The sequence below is a fragment of the Pogona vitticeps genome, chromosome 1 (genome assembly GCF_051106095.1).
Source record: "Pogona vitticeps strain Pit_001003342236 chromosome 1, PviZW2.1, whole genome shotgun sequence".
Taxonomy (NCBI): domain Eukaryota; kingdom Metazoa; phylum Chordata; class Lepidosauria; order Squamata; family Agamidae; genus Pogona; species Pogona vitticeps.
Window position 1 is genome coordinate 30,384,921 of NC_135783.1, and position 18,701 is coordinate 30,403,621.

At 38.7% G+C, this 18,701-nt stretch overlaps 1 protein-coding gene across 4 annotated transcripts in view; it reads left to right on the top strand.

The window, feature by feature from the left end:
- PROX1 (prospero homeobox 1) overlaps positions 1 to 10,707 on the top strand; it is a 102,864-nt gene extending 92,157 nt beyond the window's left edge. For all 4 annotated transcript variants that reach the window (XM_020808672.3, XM_020808671.3, XM_020808673.3 and 1 more), the window contains one exon: positions 1,446 to 10,707. In XM_020808672.3, the coding sequence (XP_020664331.1) occupies positions 1,446 to 1,631 (186 nt within the window). In that variant the 3' untranslated portion in view covers positions 1,632 to 10,707. The remainder of the gene's footprint in view (positions 1 to 1,445) is intronic.
- The last annotated feature ends 7,994 nt before the right edge of the window (positions 10,708 to 18,701 follow it).

Sequence of the window (18,701 nt, forward strand, 5' to 3'; positions counted from 1 at the left end):
TCTTGTATCGGTGCTGGTTTTAAGGCCACAGTTTGGTCACATCCAAATTCAAATACTTGTATCTGAAGCGGAACATATAACACTGCCTGGGCCAAATTACTGTTCTGTCTGGCCTACCTTGTCCACTCTTAACCAGCAGCAGCTTTCCATAATCTGAAGCAGTTTTTTTTCCCGAGCACCTGCCAGCTGAGAGCCATTTATTGGAAACATCAGGGGTTGTAATATGGGCCCTTCTTTGCATAGAGCAGGTGGTCTACCCTTGAAACAAGACAGCTTGTCTTCTTTTGTCATGCACCAACTTTCCCTAATCCAGCACCTTGTCCTTGTGCTGGACTACAGTTCCCATCATCATCAGCTAATTAATGATGGCAATGCACTTGGATGGTACCAGTTTGAAAATGGTTATTTTATATCAATGAGTAGGGCTTATACAGAGTAATTTAACTGATCCTTTGACTGTTCCTGATGGAGTGGCATTATGAGAGAGCACTCACATTGATGGGCATTGTGAAACAGGCATGTACTACATCCTTTAAAAACACACACACACAATAGCAACGAATAGGAAATTATTTGTGGAATATTGTCTTCACCAAAGGATACTTGTCCACAAAGATATATATGAGGAAGGTGTGGAAAACTACATACCCTCCACATGCATTGATTTTTGCAACATACCAAACTGCAAAGCCTAATGGGTCAGATAATATTTGGGTCTATGGCAACAGCATGTGCAGAGTCCCCACTGAATATATTTAGTTTGATGGCAACACTTGGGTTGAAGGGGAGCCATAATACACTTCAGTGCATGGAAATGTTGCGGGAACGTACAAAGCAACTGTGTAACCTGGTTGTTAGGAAATGACATTATTGTAAATTTGCAAACAACCATTACTCTTGCCCTGTTTCTTTGGTGAGTTCTAATACTTATGTTTGAATACAAGGAAATTAAGAGGTGAATTTGTTGTTCTGTGCATGCTAAATTCTCACATGAACCTTCAATGCAAATAATAATGTTATGGACTACAGTTCCCAGAATCCCCCTGCAACTGGAAATTCTGGAGTTGTAGTCTAGAATAATTTTTCCAGGCATAGATATACATAGAGAAAGGAGTGAACAAACACTCCCTCCCCCGGCAAATCCTCGTTCCTTTCTTCTGCTAATTATATCTTATGAATCCAGTACCCTCTAAACCCAGATGTTCATATTTTAATACCTACATTCTGTGGTTCAACTTTACAAAGCTAGTTAACGCATGTTTTAAAAGTTATTGTACTATATATAACAGCCTTGCCTAAGAGAATAGAGGTTTGCCACATTTAGAAAATGCAGGTGCTATGTAAGCCCCCTTTTGAAAGCAAGAACTTAGCTTAGTTTCCTTTGAAGACCCAGAGACTTGAAACTGAAAACTTTTATTAATGCCATTGTCTCCTTGTATCAGCAGGTTCCAGAGAGATTCCTGGAAGTGGCTCAGATCACATTACGAGAGTTTTTCAATGCCATTATCGCAGGCAAAGATGTTGATCCTTCCTGGAAGAAGGCCATATACAAGGTCATCTGTAAACTGGACAGTGAAGTTCCTGAGATTTTCAAATCTCCAAACTGCCTCCAAGAGCTTCTCCATGAGTAGAAATTTCAAACACTATTTATGAATGTATAAAAAAAGTAGCAGACCACCCTTTTTGATGCCCAAGTTACGTGCGTGTGAGTGTGTGTGTATGTGTGTCTATAAAGCAGAATCCTTTGTGATTTTTTTTCTTATTTAGGTCAGTAAGAAACGGATAATTAACTCCAGTCTTTGTTTTAATTTTTGCCTGTAACTTTTAACATTTCACACAAAATGGATATGGATCACATCCCCCTTTCCTACTTTCCATCCCTGGAAGAAAAATGTTTTGAAGTGTGTACAAACCTGTTTTACCAAATTTAGGGCATTATGTTTATCTAGTTTGCCAGGCATTACAGAAAGAAACATTCTGTTTTACAAGTATTATGGCGCATTTCTGCAGGCCAGGACATCTCTTTGTTTAAAGGTTTCGCTCAACTGGGTAATGAAAGTGGCAATGGTTTTGTGTTGTAGTTTGGAAGACAAATAAGTGCCCGTTCTAGCCTCTCAAATCTGATCAATATCCACAACGGTCTCAACTCTTGCTCCTTATAAGAACACTTGTTCCTTATAAGAAAAAAAATTATGACCCAAATGTTACACCCTGGGCTGCAGCATATTCTGTGGTGCCAGACAGGCTGGTCCATCTATATCCTTTCACAGAGGATGTTTTCTTGAACAACCTTCAGAACACAGCCAAAGAGCCTGAAAAACCCACAATAACTGATGTTAGGGGTGTTCCTTGCCTCTATTTTCTCCCCCAGGTTTGAAAAAAAAAAAAGACATGATATATTGTCCTAGGAATCATTACAGGCTTGAAAGAAATCTCTTTCAGAGTGGGCCCAGATTTTAGGCAGGTCTGGATCCAAACCAAAACAGATTATGGAAGTAAGCTTAGAATCCCCAAATTTTTGGAGTTTGCTATATAACTACGTCACCTGGCTCTCCCCTCTGTCTGGCAGGCAAGCAATATTGTAGAAAACAATTCACTCAAGGCAAGGTATTCTTTTGCAAACTTGGGGATTTACGTTTCATAATATGGTCAGCATTGTAAAACAATAAAATTACACTCTCCAATAGAGTAGAACATTGTGGTATGATTCTTAACCCTAACAGAGTGTTTCTAATCCCATTACTTTACTTGCAAACCGTGTGGTCAATACTTCCTTTTCAAATCAATGGGACCTCGTCTACAGTGTATGCACACATTATTAAGAACTGCATCTACTACTAGACAATTAGACGCCTATAGTATTCATCTGCTTAATGCTCAGCTTTGACTGAACTGTGTCTTTACACACATGATCACACTGAACGGTCAGGCCTGTGCCATGTCCTAAATGGGATTTTTATCAAAATGTATTCTTCTCCTCTTCCCTTCCTGTCACCTGAGGCAGTGTATATATTTTGTGTTTCATTTTTTTCTTGAAAAACAATGTTTTAAATTAGCTTTTCACCTGGGAAACATTGTAAGTTACTTTTTGCTTTACCCTAAAATTACTGAGATAAAAACATTAAAAATTTAAAAATGACATCATCTCAAAGTACAAGCAAACTTTCTGTATATTTGAGTGGAAACTTTTTTTGTTGTTAAGAGAGAGAGCACAACTGTGAACCCAATGGAACTTAAGTGGTTAACTGTGCTTGCTAACCCACTGGGACTTCAGCATCCTTAACTTACTGTGAATTATACCAATAAATCATGGAGAGACTTTATCCTTGTCCCATTGGCTATGAAAGCAGAAGCTAGCCACTTTTATTATTTCCTCAAAAATGAGTGATTAATTAACAGCGAGTAGACCTGACTGAGGTAACTTCTCTGATACAACACAAGTTAGCAGCACACAGAACATAAGAGCAATACAAGATATCAGACAAGAGGGACCCATTGGAAGGTTGTTTTGTTTTGTTTTGTTTTTTTCACCTCAAAATAACTTTCTGGAGTGGTGAGAAAGAGTCATGTGAATTAATTTGAGCCCTGACTAAAGTATGTTTTTCCTAGGCCTCAGGGCCAAACTTCAAATGATGCTAAATTCATAGCTGCACTGAAAATGGAAGCAATGCATACAATTCCCTACATAATGTTTGCGAGTATTGTGCACTGATGTCATTACAGGCTGTTTCTCTCAACCAGCAGCCAATGACTTGGGGCAGATAAGCACAAAACATCCCCATCTCAAAACAAAGTCAGTTCCTCTTGCTGTTGGGGATATGGATTCAACATATGGCTGCCATTTTCAACAAAGAATGGGTATTTAGCACTTAGAGGCAGTTCTAGTTTTTGACATCTACCGAAAGAGGATGTGTGTCAAGGCAGTGCAACATGAAATTTCTCTTCTGAGGGGCTCCCAAAAAGTTTATTATTGTGTTACAGAATAGGAGTTGTACGAATCCAAGCAAAATCAGTTGACACAATAATCAACCTAAAGGGCGGGGAAGGGGGGAGCCTGTTGTTAGTTTTTATGCCTTCTTCAGTGGTCTGCTTTTTCTTTTGGTATTTCTGCAAAGGTGTAGTGTCAAGTAGTGTTCTCTGATATGCTATGGCACTGTGTGTTTGTCATTTTTCCTCTGTTGTCATTTGTACAGATGCAGTAAGAATTTATTGTTATCTGGGCTAGTGTTTTTCTTTATCTACCCACTTCTCTGGCAGTTTGATAAAAATATTAATTAACCAATGTGTTTGCTTTAAAATTAACCTTTTAAAAAAAATGAAGGATATTCCATTTTCTCCCCCTTTCTTGATCTTGATTTTTAGCAAAACACAAAAGATAAATTGTACATCATCTTTGGAAACTGAAAGTTTGCCCCATATTTTAAACACACATTCAGTTGATGTTGTCAGTGCATGACGTTTCATTTGCAAATAGTGCTTGAGAGACAGAACTGGACGGAGGTAGTCCTTGTCTGTAAAGAAAAAAATTAAAACATGTTATCAGTAAGAAAACCAGAATTGTAACCCAGTTGAAAACCTAGATTGCAACTCCTTCCTATATGCAGACAAAGGGTTTCTAATGTAGAAGAGATTTTTTTATGGCAAGTCCATTCCACTACAAAGCAAGCGAGCAAGTAAGATGCAGACTGACAATGTACAATACATACAGATCTAAGTGAACTTTTCCTGTGTAATGTCTATGTTGTAGTAAATTGTAACTACAATAATACTCTGGCCTTCACACTCACTCTGTTCCTTGCATGTCAGCTCTAAAACATCACTCCTGCCATGTTTAAACTACAGTTCCTTATTACATCCAAAACGGGAATCTTTCTCATTTCCCTCACCAAGATCTTCTATCACAATTTAACCCTGGTTTCAGGATGCTGGTTGATAAACTAACATTAGCTTCCTGTTTCAAGGAAAAATGCAGATCTGTAATTTAAACAGACAAGAATCAAAGTGCTGAATCTGGGACCCTTAAATAAAAGACATTGTCACGAATGCATGCATGTCCAAAGGGCCTTTCCAGATTACAGTGGACCCTCGACTTACAGACGGCTCGACTTACAGACTTTTCGAGTTACAGACTTCTCTGGCCACAAAATTTAGATTCGACTTGCAGCCGGAGAATCGACTTACTGACCAGAAAAAAACCAAAATGGAACAAAAATAGAATAAAAACCGCTGGTTATGGGATTAATCGGTTTTCAATGCATTGTAGGTCAATGGAGATTCGACCTACAGACTTTTCGACTTGCAGCCACTGTTCCAATACGGATTAATTCTGTAAGTAGAGGGTCCACTGTAATAAGCCATTGTTTATTAAATGCCTGAATGAGCTCTAATTGTGTGTAAACTTATTCCTCCCTGCCCCTCGCCCATCTTCACAGCTCTCTGGTGTTATTTCTGACCATTACAGTAGTTGTGTCTGTGCAGGGTAGACAGTGTGGCCAGTAGCAGAGGACAAAGGGCCATTCCTTTTTGCAATAGATAATGCACTCAAAGGAGGCCATTTGGCTACTAAACCTCTCAGAATTCTTTAAGACAGTTTTTTCTCCCATCCTGTTGATAGCGTACATCATTGGCACTTCATTTGTACACAGTGTTTCAGATCTAGGGATCTGCTGACGATTAGCACTCTACAATCACCTACAGTCCCACATTCACGATGCTTCTTCCAGCTCTATCGCTGCTTCTCTAGATGGGCTATAAGCCCAAGAGGCAGAACTGCCACTGTGCCAAAATAATAACAGTTCTAACCCCTCCACTAGCAAGTACTTCACCTTACTGTTTGCTTTCTGCACTCCTGCCACTTACCTGGAACATTTCCGTTTCCACTTTCCTTGTTTTCACACTTGCTATATGGAAAAGAGTTGTAAACCTTGGTTGAATACTTTGTTCCTTCCCAATACAGCAGACAATTTCAGTTCTGGTGCAGGTCGTATTTTGGCTCATGTTTGCTGAAAAAGTAACAGAGCTACAGGCACCTGCAGATAAGAATGTCCCACAAGGTTGTATGCATAGGTTACATCAATGGAAGACACTTCTGAGGCAGCTATAGTTGCAGTTTTAAAAAAGGTACCCGTGTTAGTCTGCGCCAGCATGTCAGACAAATCATAAAAGAAAGAAGACCAAAATGCTGGGGCACCTTAAAGACTAACTGCTGTATTTTAATGTGCGCTTTCACGGACACGTCTGAGAAAGTAGACTTGTCCACGAACATTCACACTAAAGTATAGCAGACAGTCTTTAAAGTGCCACAATGTTTTTGTCTAATTTTTTTTTTACCTGATATACTTTTGTGACAGTCACTCACAGGTAAAGACTACTGTTTTCATATTGTCATTTTCGACATTAAGAACTAGACTAAAGCCATACTTCATGTAGCAAGTTACGGACACATTCAGAATTCGTGTAATTTTTCTTTTTCTTTTCTTTCATTTCCTTTTTTTCTTTTCTTTCCTTTTTTGCTGTTCATAGTTAGTATTGTTAGCTGTACTGCGTTGTTATTGATTGAAATGTGATTAATGGAATTAAGTTAAACACTAGACCTTATAACAATTATTTATTTATTTAATTTTATCTAGCATATGTAAAATTATTAAGGAATAATGCATAGGAATGCTAACTGGGGGGGAAACCCAATAAATCGGGGTCTGGTGTTTTGTTCTTTTTAAATATACAGCTAATGATTGGACCAGTACTTTTGTGATGACTTCATTGCATTGTCTAGCCATATTGCCTTTGTGTCTCCTAAGGGCACATTAAAGGACACCGGAAGCATCCGTTTTTGCTGTATTTTAAGTAGGGTTCAATTTCTTCCCAATGAGCTTTTAAATATTCCATACTTAAATTCATAATATAATTTTTAAAAGAAAACACCCTGATCCTATAGATAATTCAACTGCTGCCGAGTGTTTTGCACAGATGGAACTTATAGCACCATATTTGCATGTGAAGTTTGTCCTGCTATGCCCTCTATCTGTTGTAATCCTGTTACAAAGAAGTAGGAAAAGAAGAAAAACATTAGCGGTCAGGACTATACGTTTGCGGTTGCCATTACTGGCTCCCATACCCTGTGTACTAAAACATCGCTGCATGCTTGAGCTCATCTTATCCCAGACACTCAGGGGATGTATACCCTACAGATAGAAGCTGGTAATAAATCCCGTGTTGCACTAGTGCCCATCTGCTAGTGAGATGAGACCTTCTCCTGCCCTCTAATGCCCTCTGTACCAGTAAGGCTTGGAGGGCTTCCCAGCCCTCTGGAATTAGGTGTACAGAGGGAGGAAGCCTTGTTCTTCCATTCCACCAACAGAGTTTTTATTGGGAGTCCTGTTGATAGTCCTGGCTTGGTCCCTGCCTCTCCTCCAGGAATGATGGGAGTAGATCTGTAAGAAAATATACGTTTCTGGATTGCAACTCTAGGAATTACCCAGTCAGCATCACCAAGAGTCATTCTGTTTAACAGATTCTTGGAGTTTCAATAAAAAAAGTACCCTTTCTGCAAATCTACCATTTTCCAACAGTTCTTTGCAGACAATTACGACTGTCCAACCTCGGTAAAACTGGTATCTGTCTGTACTGCTGATGTGCTCTTTCCTTATATTTTAAACTGGAACAGCTTTGCTAAGGCGGCCTCAGGTGATGATAGTGGCTTCAGCAGAATTGATCCATGTTGCTGAGCTGGCCAGAAATCCTGGGTCAGCTTGTGATGTCAGCGTGCTGCAGCAGGTGTAGCACGGAGCACGTCTAGCAGTAAACATAGCAAACCAACCCTCCCCTTCGAAACACTTATTTCTCAGCAAAACCAGTTTAAGATTGGGGTCACAAAAGGCAGACAGCTGCTTTCGTTGTCGTAAAGAAAAGTTTATATAGGGAAGTACTTCAAAAGAAAATTATCGGTATCTGTTCTGACATGCAATTCCTTCTAATTTCATATATAATTTTTTTTCTGCATAGAAAATAGAGGTTAGAGATTGTGCCTAGACCTCAAATGCACCAGCGGAAGGATTAGGTAAAACAAATCCTTCAAACTACCAGTTTTATTCCCCTTTACAAGTACAATTGTTTGTGTGCCTTCTGTGGCTTATAAAGTTCCTCTCTTTGAACCTTCCTTCTGACTCCCAATCACAACAAGCTGCAATAAACACTAGATTCTTTTCTCTTCCCCTTTTTTTCTCAGCTGTTTGACATGATGTTGATAGCTATGCATAATTTTGTGTCTTTTTAAAGAAAAAAGTTTTAAAAAATACAAACAAACAAAAGCGGGAGAATACGTTTTTGAAGAAGAGACTTTTTAGAACAGTTTGATAATGCAAATTATTTTTTTCTCAAGTCGTTTGAGCAGCATTCAATTTTGAAAATTTCTTGTAGAAGCCAACCTTTTGTAACCGTGGTGCAGATCCTGTGTTTTCTTAGCCTAAAGAAAAGTAGTATAGAAGCAATATTTCATACGTATTATATATATGTGTATACATATACATACATATATACCCACATATACACATGATAATATATAGATATATATATATGTATATATTCTACACACACAATGCGTGTGAAGTGAAAAGCTTACATTTTTTCCAATGTAGATTAAGAACCTATTTTAGACATTTGTTATGTTTTGTGCAAAGAATGTTCTATTTGAAATTATGAAACATTTAATTCTTACTGTATCTCTTGTCGTGTAATGGGAACGCTACACATTCAATTGTGTTTTTTTAAGTGAAAGATATTAGAATGTAGTAATTATTTAAGGAAGTGTTCGCCCATATATTCCTGAGGTTTGCTTTGTGCCTCTGAGTATTATTTAATTTAAAGTGTTTTAAGTTTGCAGAATCTGTACCAGGTATGTGGGTGAACATCAATAGCTGAGGGGAACTTTTATAAAGCAATGTATATATTCAGCTTGGTGGCTCTTGAGTAATAGGAATGAAAATTTTTAAATAACTGCCTTCTGGAACACCTGTTAAATTTATAAGAAATGGTGCAGTTCAATGGTTTAAAAAGATAGATCCCATCACAGGTCCTGGATTCCAGGACATTGGCAAATCCGGTTTCTGTAAAGTTACAAAAAAAAAATCTATGTGCACAAAGTAATTTATTGGCAAAGGGGCTTTTCCCTCCCACAGTTTAATATTAACTGAGAAATAAAAGTAAAGATTTTTGTGGCTTTAAATATAGAACTTTCACCAGCACAATGGAAATATATAAATATATATATAAATAAATATAAATAAATATAAATATATATAAGAAGTTGTTTGCAAACCCCCTCAAATGAGCATTATACATCAGAAGTAATCAAAAACTGGAAAAAATCCTCTTCTATTTGTAATGTGTATTCTATAGTAATTATTGGTGTTTTAGTGCAGAGATTTCTTTCGGGTATCTATTCTGTGTTTGGAAATTTTTACTAAGCATTGTTTTCAAAAAGCTCCCCTTAAAGAATGTAACTGGTTTATATGAGTAAGCAGTTACTGTATTGCACTTAAATGTTCTGTCAAAGGAAATGCAATTCTGTTTTCTGTAGAACTGTTGGTTGTAAACCATTTAAAATGCTCATCTATTGAGCTGGGATAAAAACTGGTGTTAACCTTTGTATCTTCCTAGGAGCAGCTGTGATTCAAAGTAGAAAAGCTGGCATTTCAACCATTTTTTGTCATTTGAGTTACCTTAGTTATCTAGTCAGCTGCTATCATAAATGCTAAAATATACAAATACATAGTCAAACCCAGGTGAGAATTCAAGCATAACTTCTACATCCATCCTAACAGGCTTGGACTTATTTAAAGAATCAATATTATACTTCAGGGTTTTAAAAACACCCAAACACACATGCATATGCACACACATGTACATTCTTTTTGTGGAAACAGTACTCTAATCATATAAATCTCAGCTCAAGAATAAGATAAATATATTTATTTAGCCAGAAGAGTCAAAGGTTAAGGCATAAAACTTCTATTGTCCCAGCTGCTTCTCATATGTATATAGTTACAAAAGTGACAAAACACTGCCTTTATATTATTTAGCAATATGTTGTAAATAGCATTATTAAACCTTTTTTGTAATAAAAACCCTTTAATTTGAAGTTAGTACAATAACGGAATTAATAAAGTCAATTTTTGATTTTTTTAATTTTATTTTTTAGCTAGAGGCAATTTCAACTGTGGAATTTTTTTTTTTTTTTTTTTTTTGGTGTTGTCTATTGTTCGGAAGACTTTGCATAATTTATTGGTTTAATTTATCCTAATTTATTTGATGGTGTACAATTTTGTATTGCCAAGGATGTACTGTAATATTAATTGATGATGTGATAAAACATGAAGACTCCCCTATCTGTATGGAGGGAAAAAAAGGTGCAGTAGACAATTGATTGAAAAAAGTTACAATTCTAGCTTGGCAGCTACTAAATTGAAAAGAAATCAGGAAAAATGTTTTGTTTTTTGGGGGGGAGGACGGGGTGGGTGGGAGGGTTGGGAATCTTATTTTGTGTGTTTTAAGCTTTTGTATACTCTCCAGACCTTTACCTTTTTGCTTTGTACCACTTAAAGGATACAGTAGTTCAACTGCCTTGTGTGCCTTCCATCTTCTCTAAACTGAATGTATGTGCAGTATATATGCAAGCTTGTGCAAAATAAAATATAAATTACAAGCTCACTGTTCCACGGTTTATCTTTCTTTCTAAAGGCCTTTCTCCCAGAAAACAAGCTATTCTAAGGACAACAATTGTGTGGTATATTTGGCCCATCATTATAAGCTGAAATCACTTCAGTGTTCCAGACACCCCTTTATTCTTGGGACCAATATCCGCTGATTTGCTTATCCAAAGTCTGAAAAATATTTTTAAAATTACAAAGGACAAATCTTAGAAATATATATTTAGAAACGTATCGTATTTTTCCGTGTATAAGACTCCCCCATGTATAAGACGCCCCCCGCACTTTTCTAATCCAAAATTAAGAAATCTAAGTGGGAAAAGCAAGTGCAGGAGGAAAGGGATCAAAGAGCTGCAGGATCGCTTTGATCCCTGCTTTCCCCTCCACTTGTTTTTGTTCTCTCCTCAGCTTACTTCCGTGTATAAAATGACCCTCAATTTTTAGTCTAAAGATTTTAGACAAAAGTATAGTCTTATACAAGGAAAATACAGTATATTTCTAAAGTTGATGTTATGAGAACTGGCCACTGGAGAGTGCCAGAGATCATGCTATGTATAGCATTTCCTATTCAAATAGTGTTCGCTATAATCTGCGTTTTTCAACATGGGGGGGAGGACTTGTAACAGATCCCCCTGGATAGAAGGTTCCTACTGTACATACTTTCACTAAGCCTTTGTGCCTTAAAAGAATCAGATTTTCAAACAAAGCTTGTATTTAGCTCCCAGGGGCTGAAATCCTGTCAGTCAATTATGCAACGTTTAGGCAGAAATTGCTGTTAAGAAATCTCCATAGGTATTATTTTTTGCACATGTCACTCGACTCAGTATGCAAAAGTTGATGTCTGTGGAGATTTCTTACCTTATGACAGTTCACTTCCAAAAGTCATGCTATTTATATAGCTGTGCAACAGGATTTCAGCCAGTGATTGATCACAAAATAAACCAGGCACACTTGTAAACTGAGAAACAAGAAAATCTCCTGCTGTGACAATCACACATCTTTTAGCACTTGAGGAATTCCCAGTGTCAATAATGGATTATCTACAATGTTTAATTTCCGTATAGAAACATGTTCATACAACACTCCTTTTCAGTTGGGGAAATGAGTACACAGTATACTAAGCTGCTCTCTTTAGGCATCTTGGAATCCAGGCATTTGGAATTTATCAAGGCAAACACAGCCCGACAACCATGGAAGGAAGGATGTTATGGGCTCAGTGAATGCCCCAGGTTTGCTGCCTCTCTGGGACTGTAAAAGACGAAAATCTAATCCAGCTTTTATTGCTCTGCTGTTGCTTGGTTCAGTCTCCATTTTTTTTAAAAAATGTTTTTTTTAAAAATGTTTGGATCCAGAACTCTATGAAATTAAGACAGTAAGGAAAGCCGTCTTGGCTCACCCAAAAGCCTAGCTAGTCAAACATTTTAGTCACTCTAACTTTTAGTCATTTTAGTCACATTTTAATCAGTGGACAACCAATTGCTTAGAGAAATTGCACTGGCAGGACATGTTCCCCAAGGACTGATACTCAAAGACATATTGCATCTTATCCAAGAGGTGAGGTATAGCCATTCTAATATTCCCCCCACATCCATGAATGCCCATACGCCCCCCCCCCTTGAAACAATCTGCATCGGCAGTTATCAATACATCGTGGGAATGCACTTAGTTTGGAGAACCACCCTGGAATAACTGGTATTGGGGCTGGAGTAGAAACTGGAGAAAATCATCTTGCAGCCTCAGTGCTCCACTTAGTAGCATACAGGAAATCCCTTCACTTTCTAAACAAAAGAAGCTCTTCTCCTCAGAGATCCTAAATCAGTGCTTCTCCCATCCCAACCCGTCTCTCTCTTTAAAAAAAAAAAAAGCCTGTTTTGAAGGAAACAACTTTGTCAAGCCAGAATTTTGAACAACCCTATAGTGCCTATGAGCAGGATGTGAAATTACAAATGCTGTTCCTCTCAGTATGACTTCGTTTCTGTTTTGCATTAGTTACTCCGATGTTCCATTGTTTGGTTCTTCAGCAGTAAGACCAAGTCTCCTGTTCAGGATTTATGCTAACACAAGAGGTCCGACTGCAGAAGCTTCCACAGCAATATCCACACAATATCATCTGGGGTTACATGCTCAAATTCTAATTTTGACAGATCTCTGATGTACCTTTGTAAAAACAGTGTGCTAAACTAGCTTTCGCTATTTGGATCTTATGTTCCAAGTCCCTATTTACAGAGTCTACATTGCTTCACGGTGCTTAAAAAATGTGTATCTGCAGTATGGTAGCTTTGGTCTTAGGGTGTCATCAGTCTTAGGGTGTAATCAGGTGGTGAGAAAGAACCCGAAACGGTCACTTTGCTGGGAGAAATCTCTTTAAAACGACCCTTTCATCCAGTCGAGAATTATTCTAGCCCAGCCCCCAAGGACTAAAAAGGTCCAACCTGGACATGGATTGGGCTGGGGTGCTATTTTCCGTATGTTGTGTGATTGCTCAGAAATACCTCATACCAGAGCATGCCACAGGGGGTACCAAATGTGAACTATATGTCCATGTGATCATACTCTTAGCCACTAGGAAATAATGGTGGATCCATGTTGATTAAAATTGCTCGTTACACCAACAGTAGAAATAATTGCTGTCTATTGCTGGTGGACAGAATACTGAGTTAGAAGATTCACTGGTCAGATGTGGCACGGCAATTTTCTTGTTCTCAACAAGGCATACTTTCTTTAGCATGTGTGCTGTTGCTGGGCGAAGGTGCACACATGGGAAAGATGCGGGGCATTTTTAAAATCCTTGAGTGAAGCAAGGAGCCGATCTTTTCCAAAGGGAAAACCAAAACTAATACTGTGGACGGAGCTGCTAATGTGAAAGGCGAACGATGACTGAATTCCCCAGGAAAGTCCATGACACACAGCCCTGCCAGACGTTCCAGCCACTAGCGCGGGTTCAGACTGAGGTCTTTGCACAGTACATGCACCCCCGTGCAACTGCGCCACCAACCATTTATTGGAAATGGAAGTTAAAGACGATGACTGTTCAGCCATTTTGCATTCTAAAATATTCTTCTTTTTGTTTGTTCTCCCAGCCTAGTTGACTAAATTTTCATGGAATAGAATTACACAACTAGAATTACTGTATTTTTCGCTCCATAAGACGCACCTTTCCATAAGACGCACCAATTTTTTAGGAGAAGAAAACAGGAAAATATAATCTGTTTTCTTCGCTCCATAAGACGCACAGACTTTCCACCCCCCCTGTTTTGTGGGGGAAAAGTGCGTCTTATGGTGCGAAAAATACGGTAACTCTATGTGAGAGAGGGGGGGAAGAGAGAGAGAGAGAGAGAGAGATTATGGGAGGATTATTGTTCTATGGGCTTTGAATGGATAGGTTAAAAATTCCGGGTGGCTTCTAATCCTTCCCTGGTCATAACACCTTCCCTATTTTTATGATTTTCTTTAAAAAGGGAGATCCAGTAACATACAGCTAATGCCATGGACCTGAGATATGGCTGGTCAGAATATCTCCTAAATAAGTGGGTCCTTCACAAGAGAAGGTCAAGGGACTTCTGCACATTCCCAAATTTTTTTTAAGTTGGACTGAAGTTCAAGACCCAGAGTGCACAAAGATTCCTACTGGCTAAAATCCTCTTGTATAGTCTAGTACATCATATTATATTGCACCCATGGAATCAATGGGGATATAGTGAGTCAACTCCTCTGTAAGCTCCATTGATTCAAATGGGCCTACTCCATTGGTTTAGCACCTTGGGTACCTGCAACTCCCAGAAACTGCAGCCAGCACAGCTGGTGGTGAAGGTTTCTAGTCTACTCTAACAGGAATAGCCTCTGGACATGTCACCCAACATAGTGTTCTTAGCACTGAGAAAGCTGCCTTCACAATACTCGTTATAAAAATGTTTGATATAACCACCCTAAATTGTCACCTGAATCTCTTCCTCCAGCAGAAAGCCTGAAGGCTTATTTTATCTTGTTTCTGCTTTTTGTTCATTTGTTTTGTTGGGCTTTTAATGTCTGTGTTTAAAGAGCAGCTGGGAGCTTCTGCTTAGCCACTTTGGAATGAGACTTACTAGGAAGAAATATCCAAGTTCCCACTGAGCCATGCAATTCACTTGAGCGCAAATGAGCCAGTCACTCTGTTGCCCCAACCTATCTTAGAGTACATTTGCATGTCAAAATACTCCTGGGTTTGTTCCAGGTTTAGCATGAAAGAAATTGATTTTAAAATATCAGTGGATATGACATACGGCTGAGCATGTATATTTTTAGATGGGAAGCTTTTTTGTTGTTGTTTTTGTTTAGAAAGAGCCTCAAGGGGGTTGTTCATTTTAATTAGATTGTGGGTGCAATTTATTATGAATTGTTTTAGCATGTGTGCTCACCTGTGTTGGAGTAAATTGTGTCTATGGGGTTTGTCAAGTGATGGATGCCAGGATCACGAGGTTTGGGCTGCAGTGAAACCCTGCAGTTCAATCGACTGTATATATTTTGTATCTGTAATACTAAACCAGCACTATCCCAGTTTGAAAGGAATTTTAATAAAACACCAAATATTAAAAATAACACCAGCAGCAGAAGCAATGACTGCCTGTGAGTTGCAACCAGGTTGAGGGCAGGTGGATGCAAGACAAAGCCTCCAATGCAACTAGTTTGCAGCTCCCACCCATCCTCACACTGACTGCCTCTCACAGCCACTCTCTGCTGCCACTGCCAGTGTTATTTTTAATATTTCTTTTATTTCTTTCAATCTGAGGTAGCACTAGTTCAGTATTACAAATAGGAAAAAATAGCAGATCAGACTGCATGGTTTCCTTGCAATCTACAACCTGTGATCCTGGCATTCATTACTTGAAAAACCTCGCAAAGTTGGGCACACATGCAAGGCTGGCACAGGACAGAGCCTCAAATGCAGTTATTTTAAAAGCTTGTGTAGCCCCTTTGGTCAATATACAATACAGCTTAAGAACAGGTTAAAAGTTGTTCCAAGAGGACACACATACACACCGTGTGACAACCATGTGACTAAACTAACTTCAAAAACCCCAATCCATCACCTGATTTATTTCAATAGTGTGCCCTACACAGCATTTTTCCCCCTGAGGATAAAATAGTCAAAGAAGAGAGCTCTGAATGCTTCTTTCAGTTCCATAGAGGAAACTCAGAATATCAATGTAACAAATAATCATATATAGGGAAATCAGGGCTGCGACAGAGAAGGCCTCCCTTGCAGTACAGGCCAGTCAAGAAACTTCTAAGATGCAACCTGGAGCCGGGTCTCCTCAGAAAATCCTCAGAAGGGCTGTTAACACTTTGAACTGTTCCTGTCCCATCTGCCAGGCAGATTAACCATTTGCATGGCATAGCTGCTGAATGGTTGAATGCCAGCATTTAATTTAATTTACTTTAATTTAATTCTCTCTTTTTCTTATCTATCTATCATTTATTATTTTTAGTATGTTTTGTCAATAATCGATGCTCATGGATTTATATTATTTTAATTGTATATATACTGTTGTTAGCCGCTCAGAGTGGTATAAATATGCCAGATAGGCGGGATATAAATCAAATAAATAAATAAATAAATAAATAAATAAATAAATAAATAAATAAATAAATAAATAAATACATACATACATACATACATACATACATACATACATACATACATACATACATACATACATAAATGGTGTGTGTGTGTGTGTGTGTGTGTGTGTTGTGTGTATCAGTGAAGTGATTGAGTACTTTAAAGGAAACGAAGTGGCCATTCACCTTGTCAAATAACACACTTTGCAATTTAGCTGAGGTAGACTTCCACCCAGCCTGCTTTTAAGCACAACTCAAGGATAACTCGGGCTTACAATGACAGCTCATTTTTAAAAATTGGAAGCTTGCTCTCAGAAAACATTTTCTTGGAGAAAGAAAAAGAAAAAGAAAAAATTCGGAAGCCTTAATAAAGAGCCACCGCTAGATGCAATGCAAATACCCTGTTGTCATTTGTAATAGGCACAGCAGCCAGGCAGCTGGGGGGGAGGCATCAAGGGACGAGACTTGATGGGAAAAATCTTGTGGCAACAGTGGCCAGTTTCATTATGTCCACTGCCAGACTATGAAACAACTCTTGGGGCCTGAAATCCTATTGCCTATTAAAACTGGGCATGACAGCTCTTTTTTATGCTTCACCAACCAGAGATGGAACTGGATCCTGGGGGAAATAAGGAAAAATATTTATTACAAGTGTTTAACACCTTTTAGTACAAAACAGCCCTCGTCGTCAGCGATGTGTGCCAGCGCAATATCAAACCAAAGGGAATCTTCCATAAATCTAATAATTGCCTGGAAAAAGAGGGGTGGGCCTTATCCCAGAATCCTGAACAAAACCAGGCCTACATAATTTGACCTGAGGTATCTGAGCTGTATCATCTCCACACATTTCTCTCCCCTTCCCTTCCCTCCCCATTTCTCTCTCTCTCTCTCTCTTTCTCTCTTTTCCCTGTCTTAAAATTCATTTAGCACTATGAAGCATGTTGGCTCTGAGGTTGATAACAGGAATACACAGAGATGGGAAACATCCATGTTTTTGGACTGCAACCCTCAGAATCCCAAACTCTCATGTGGTGGCTACACAATTCATGGAGTTATGGTCCAAAACACAAATGTTTCCCATCTCTGGGAGTGCTGGGCAAGCCAGTTCCTGTTTCCGAAGGGAATAAACTCTGATAGCCAGGGATGTTGGCAAGTCTTTGGGTTCAAGTCCCATGTCGGAGTTGTAGTCTTTGGTATCAAGTCCCAAATCCAAGTCTCTATTAAAAACAAGTTGTTGTTTTTTTCTGCATCATAAATGGAGAGGTGGGTGGGTTCCGAGTCACAAATTGAGTCTGAGTCACTAGGGAAAAAAACAGTCAAATCCAAGTCAGGTCATCCGTGTGACTTAAGTCTGACTTGCCAGTGAGTCCCCCGACTTGATTCCCCATCCCTGCTCACAGCTCCAGGTGCTGAAGGACATCACCATGGCATTCCTCTCCCTGCATGGATCACATCTGCCTTCTACTCACTAGTATCACTGACACCCATTTGCTTTCTGTCATCTTCCGGCCCATCCACACAGTTGACCACTGGGGTGGGGAGAGGACAAGGTTAGCAGAGGCAGCTGCTGCTTCTGCTTTCTTTTGTCATGCTTACATACTTGGAGTAAATTGCAGAGAATGCAGCAACAGAAGGATGGAACGCAAAATCCCGGAGGGTTCAGAGGAGTCAATAGACAGCAAGGTTCCCTATTTGGGCACCTGTTGAGGCTCACAAGCTATGTTGAGAGCCCTAGAATAGAAAAAGCCAAGTCATGTCTGCACCAAACATTGTAAGTTGCTGAGCAGATAACTTACTTGTTATCTAATTTGCATTAGACTGTTTCACTATGTTGACAAAACTGAAAGAGAGGGAAACGAAGCAAAATATTGTGGCACTTCAAAAGACTAGTAGATTTCTTTCAGTGTGAGCTTTTATAGATCAAAATCTACTTCTTCAGATGTTGTTTCACCACTTCAATTATTTTGATCCACGAAAGCTCACATGCACTCTCTCTTTTTCCTCTTGAGGGGGTTGCTTTATGATCAGACACTATGCATTTTTGATTATGCATTATGATATGATTTCTCTCCCTCCCCCTTATTCTAAACTGTGTTTTTTAAATAATAGTTAACAGAATTATCTGGTATGGCTGGCAATTAGTGGGACTGCAGCAGGCAAGCGTATATGAATTTAATATTTTTGATTCGTTTTTTGACCCTAAGAAACATCTTTCTCCTGACGTTCATGTTTCTTGGAGGGAAATCCCCAAATAAAAGAAGGGGGAGAATAAAGGAGTGCTTTATGTCATAAGACTTGATAGCTACAGTAGTTTGCAGTGGCATATAGGAAAGGATAGTTTTGATTACCCTAAACAATTCAGACAATTCACCTCCCTTACGTTTTGCATATCAAAAA